Source organism: Ixodes scapularis, unplaced genomic scaffold (genome assembly GCF_016920785.2).
Source record: "Ixodes scapularis isolate PalLabHiFi unplaced genomic scaffold, ASM1692078v2 PGA_scaffold2__306_contigs__length_199485367, whole genome shotgun sequence".
In the NCBI taxonomy this organism is placed as follows: Eukaryota; Metazoa; Arthropoda; class Arachnida; order Ixodida; family Ixodidae; genus Ixodes; species Ixodes scapularis.
In genome coordinates, this window is record NW_024609857.1 from 180,008,580 (window position 1) to 180,014,579 (window position 6,000).

At 40.7% G+C, this 6,000-nt stretch overlaps 1 protein-coding gene across 1 annotated transcript in view; it reads right to left on the minus strand.

Annotated features, from left to right (window-relative positions):
- LOC115317358 overlaps positions 1-5,245 on the minus strand; it is a 53,672-nt gene extending 48,427 nt beyond the window's left edge. The window contains exons 1-2 of the mRNA XM_042291307.1: positions 5,158-5,245; positions 1,471-1,551 (exon numbers count right to left, since the gene is read on the minus strand). Coding sequence (XP_042147241.1) covers positions 1,471-1,551; positions 5,158-5,215 — 139 coding nt within the window. The 5' untranslated portion in view covers positions 5,216-5,245. The remainder of the gene's footprint in view (positions 1-1,470; positions 1,552-5,157) is intronic.
- Positions 5,246-6,000: the final 755 nt, after the last annotated feature.

Sequence of the window (6,000 nt, forward strand, 5' to 3'; positions counted from 1 at the left end):
TACGTATTGCGTCTGAACTAAAATGTGGTCGATACGGGATGACACGAGCTTACCGGCCATCAGTTCCTGTCAAGTTGGACTGCTGATGGTAGCTGTAATATCTACGCAAGCGAGAGTGTTTAAATCACGTACCTCTGGTTTGTCATATTTCAGGAGATCTATGTTCATGTCTCGTACTATGCAAAAAAAAAAAAAGTCTTGACTACAACGCTAGGAGAGGGTGCCCTTAAGCTCTTGAATAAATTGCGTGTCAGTTTTGGAGGAATGTCCATACGTCATGCTAGAAGACCGAGATATTCATTATAGCTTAAAATTTTTAACAGAAGGCATTCAATGTAATCAAAAATAACATCTTGTCTTGAGACCCACCATTATTTTTTAAGGGAACAACAATCCCACCTACAATTTATTTCGATTTAAGGCTGACTATTAAATAAGCAACGCGTGAGGATTCGCCAACTCGTTTGTCATTCTACAGGCCAATCCGGGAGTATGAAACGCGGTCATAATTATTTTAGTAGCGTGCTCTTCAAAACGGAGGGAGGTGTCACTCCCAGTCCCCGGATCTCTTTAACACGACATAGTACCTCAGAATGAATTTGATAGGAAAAATATATCCTGTGCGTTTTTCGCGTATAAATAATTACCTTTGTTTTAGCTTTGTTTAGGAGAAGATTCCTGGTTAAACACAGTTACCGAGTGCGCACGCATCCGCCTAAAGCATCACGCAATCCCTGTCCCTGCTGGCCTCACTGAATACCTTAATATTATTTGCATCTGGAGAACTGAAGAAATAATTAAGACTTTTAACACGTCGTTCACAAAGAAAGTGCTACTAGTACTACTGGCACTACTACTGCTACTACTAGTACTACTACTAATAAAAATGATATTTATTTCTGTGTGTCCACAAAGAACTAAGGGCCTTTTGTGCGGTACACAGCAAATTCCGTGCGAAAAGGTAAGGTAAAAAAAGACATAAGATGGCACTGCAGAATTTGCATGCAATGGTATCTACGATAAAAGGTAAACATTAGAAAACAAAATTAGGCATCTATTTGTTTTACTCTCCTCGTTTTCGCGGCACGGCATCTAATGACCACTTTTTTTTAATGCAAATGACACCGAGTTGAGCGATGTTTTGTTTACTTAACCACTGGAAGCTCTTAACTTTTATTTTTGTCTAGCCCAGGAAATCCACGGGGGGCCTTGGTCTTAAGGTAGAGTTATGAACCGGTTTAAACCGGTTTGAACCGGTTCGCCCTTATGTGAACCGGTAACAGAACCGACATATTGAATGCATCTCTGAACCGGAACCGAACTGAAACAAAATGCAAAGCTACCGAACCCATACACGAACACAACCGAAATAATGACCGGTTCGATACCCTGATCCTAACACCGTGCAGCTCACACCGCTATCCTATACAGAAACTAACATTATGCAAGGCATTCACAGAAACATCATACCCATTTTGCAAACCTTCGGCCAATATGAGTCGTCTGAAAATTCATCACTGAATTCATCATTATCTGAAAATTCATCATTATCTGAATGTAGAAAAAAATAATATAAGGTTTCATTTTTTTAGAGACACCAGTAAATGACACAGGAAACGACAACTAGCTAAGTAAAAGGTTTGCGACGTCATTCAGAACTGACAATTGCTGATAACCCTGATAATGTGAGCATTTTCCTCCGTCCTACTATTTAACTATATGGTAGTTACGGGCTATTTATACATATCCTATCAATGTTAAAACGGGTGATTACTTTCAGTGATTGAGTCCTGCATCTGCAATGCAGCAAGTAGGGATACAACAATTCACGTGGCCTCCTTTAAAGATTAGTATTAGAATTAAGTGTTAACACATGAACATTATACACGTAGATTATTACTGAAATCGAATGGTCATGGGGTATTTAGAAAATGCACCAAGTTTCGCAAGTTTAGTTATATTTAGAGCTCTAGAAATTGCAGTAACCAATTTTCGAATGTTGATCATATTCTTCTGGCGACCAGAAAACACTGCCCAAGTTAGCCATACCCGGTGTCCGTATACCACGTGATCATAATATTACTCATTCTAAGCTCCCCATGCTGGCCCAGCTGGCGTCACCAAGTTACGATCGCACACTCTCAAGCTATTTTGCTACTCTAATGCATTCTCTTGCTATCGTCCTCTTGCCGTTTGATCTTCCAACTTGCTTTCACGTGCGCGATCTTCGCGGGCGACGGCGAATTCGTCTCTTGCGATCTCATTGTCATCGCTATGGCCGGTCGCGAGCCGGTCTTGTTTAAAATAATCATCTATGGACCGCTTCAAGCAGAGCAATTTCTCCCAGCAACCTGACGTTGGAACACAAGCAAGTGGGCCACGCCGCCCGCGTTCAGACGCAGCGACCAAATTGCTACAATCTGCCATCATCAACATTAAATTTTGTTTCCCACTATGAAGAGATAGGTACGCGTTATAAACATTTTTTTGTATCTCTAATTGGCTTTGAGAATACTAACTCATCCTCCTGAAACGATTTATTCCCAAACACGCTCTATTTAAAACCAGAACCACGTCTTTAGTTTTCTTCATCATCGCCACAGGGGTGTCACGTGAAAACATCGCAACCCCTGATTGACTGCTGCCGCTTCAAACATCTCCTAGTCATCAGAGTCGCTCCTCGGTTTCCAGCCGGGCTCTATTCTAGCAAATCGTGTTGCATCGCGAGGATCTAGAGAAAGCTAGGGAACAACTCTTCAGCGACAATGAAATTGCTGGGAAAGTTACCCTGTCTGGTGCAAGCTCTTTCTTTTAATAATATCACTCTCGTGGCTAATGCGATCAGTGTCAAAGACGCTTACAAACCATGTGAAGCCGTAGATGTCTGCGTCTCGAAGCCGCGTGACGGGGAAGGTAAACGTGGAAGCTGAAACGCGAGACGCTGAGAGAGCCAAGTCCGCGAGTTCGTGCAAGGGGACGACGCGTGTGGAGCGGATAACGTCACCGCCCAACGATCACGGCAGCACTTTTTGAATGGGGCGGATCAGAGGGGGACGCATATAAATCGATTTATCCGCGAAAGAATTGCGCTATGTACAAAGAAAAAAAAAACTATTAGCAGGCTTACATAAATTCATAAAATAGGTGCTAGTTTTACAGCTGTCTCATGTTTTATTCTCTAGATGTCGCAACCCCTTTAACTGCATATTAAAGTGACCGAAACATTTTCAAGGAATATGTAACTTTAAAAAGAAAATCTTATAAAAAACCTTTGATCTTCGTACTTTTTCTATAAAGAGGAGTTTAACAACTATAAATCAAGAAACCATCATAAAGAATTCAAACATTATAAAAAAAAAACAAGAACAATTAAAATGTTTCCCAACCCAACGTGGGGACAAAACATAAAACCGATCTCCTAATTTTTGTTTGGGTTAGCAGACGCTCACTTGAGTTAATCTCAAACACTAATGTGAATTAACTCAGAGAGAATTTTATGCCGCCTATAAAAAATAGATATATAACTGCTCTTCAAAATGTAAAAAACAAATATATGGTTTAGAATTTTTAATGTTTCCTTTGACCTTAAGTCAGACCGAAGTAAAGCGCTAGAAGACGTGCGGGCCCAGAACTCTGACAAACATACAAAATGCCCATTTGACTTGGTTGTTTGAGCCCGTGAGAGAAAGGGCACGACTAGGCGACGAACGCCCTTTTCTCTACGGCTTGATTGTGTTTTTTTTTTTTTTCAGATCGCAGCTTCGGCGATGCTCTGACCCAACGTAAACCAGAATAAGTTCATAACCTCCGCACATTATCTTAACGATAATATTTAATTAAAGTTAATTTTTTTTCACTATCGTTATTATATTACATTTTTCACATTGTTATGCTGTCCAGAAAATAATAGAAGCAGTCTCTTACCTCTGTCAGGCGGGCACCTAAAATGACCTTTACGCCAAAAACCTTGAGGATTCTCAAATGTCCTTTGCGTTTGATCGTGTCAGACAGCGCAAGATGTCATTCAGACGATGTTTACTGCGATTCAAGTCTCGTAGCTCGGTTCAAACGCATAAATCATATTCACACCAAAAGATAATATTTTGGCGATATAAATATTTGTTTTTGTTTTCCTTCAGCAAACAATATATTAACAAAGACAAAATGACGAGTTCAGTCGAGTGATTACAACGAAGTCAATTTTAAGCCCAAGCAAAGTCTTTTTTTGGCAATTAGCGGCAACCCTGAGCGTCCCCCGCTCACTCAGTTCTGGTCCTAACGTTGCTCGGAGCTCCCGTTCCTTTCCGTGCTTCTGCTACGCTTTTGCCTTTTCCTGTTCGGTTGGGCGTCGTGCTCGTGCTTGAGTTTCATCGCAAGCGTCCGAGGTCCTCCAGCCCGCCTCAACGCTTCAACGCTCCAATGGAAGCGCGGCGACCCCTTTCTAGTCACGGACGCTCCTCCGCAGTTCGACATATCGCATGACGCCAGAGTGAGATACAGAAATATATATCTACAAAAAATATTAAATATACAAGATACATTTAGCAATATACTAGTAAAGGATGATAAAATATAAGGTAGAAAATAAAAGCTAGATAACTATGGTTGTAAGGAAAATCGAGAGGAGGAAAACCGAAGGGCCGAAGCGGACGACGCGAGCAGGCGACGACGAGGCCTACCAAAAAGCGGGGGGCTGTGAGTACAAAAAACTATTAGTAGAGCGAGGTTTGTAAAGAATATACGTGAAACACGCTATTTTGCAATAATAAAAATGCAAACGCATTGATTTTAGATATCGGTACGGTCTTTTTTTTTCGATTCGCATCTCTAGTGTAGACTGCTGCTGACGGCAGAAGGCCTTTAGCAGCCGCAAATCGGTTGCCGGAACTCAGGTTTACGAAAAGGACCTTTACGCAAAATGCCATTTGAGTTGCCGTGTGGCAGTGCCTAAATGACACTTACACTAAAGGTTCTTTGGCGTAAAGCTCCTTTTAGGTGCCCGTCTGACAGGGTTATTAATCAGCCTGATTTCAAACCACCGAAAAAAAAACATTCTGAAATTTAAAAAAAAGCAAAATCAATTACAAATTACTCGAGTAGCTTTAGCCAAGATCGCTGAAGTTCTTGTTTACACGAGTTAAGTGACATTATACGTACCACAAACGCCCACAAAGATTGTTGAGGCAAGGATCAATATTCTGCAATGCACTTTCATGGCTCTTAGAAAATGTGCGATGATAGGCGCGAACAACTCACAACTGCGGATGTGTTAGAAGCATTTATACCATGTACAGTAATTTGACCTTTAAAGCTGCGCATGCGCTTGACTCAATCATACTTATACTTGTTTTTTGAAGCTACTCAAGAGTATTGTTTTATCGTTTTATTTTATTGCCACCTGCCGGAAATCCTGGAGCTCTCTGCTGTTTGTTTATCACTCCCTGAAAAATAATGTTTTTTTTTTGTTTTTTTTCGAAAGTGTCCTTTCAAGAAACTTGTAAAAAGCAATGGGGAATATGTTGCGCTGCGCGTGCTTATTGAAGCTATTCCGATAACTTATTTTAACCTACGTTCTGACGCGAAAGGGTAGAGGTCATTGGTGTAATAAAAAATATATTGGCAATTAAGTACTATAATGCATAAAATGCAGTATTAATGAGCGTTTTTGTTAAAATTTGTCTAGAGAACATTAGGCAGTCCCTCTCGGGAAGTAAAAAACAACATATATTTTTTATAAATTTCCTTGCCAGGCCTAGCGAGGAAACTTACTTGGGGCACAGGTAACGTGACGTTTATTTCCCAGCTTAATTTAGCAGAAAAAATGAAGTGACGTATACGTCACGTTGCGTCAAGTCACGTGACGTAAATTAACCCGCTGAATTTAGAGACGAAGCTGGAGTGCTCCTGACGACAGTTTTCTCACAAATTTTAGCGTGAAGACTAAATAGGGGCATAGGTCAACTAATTTCAATTTTCTCCCTATATTTACACAGAAAGGTG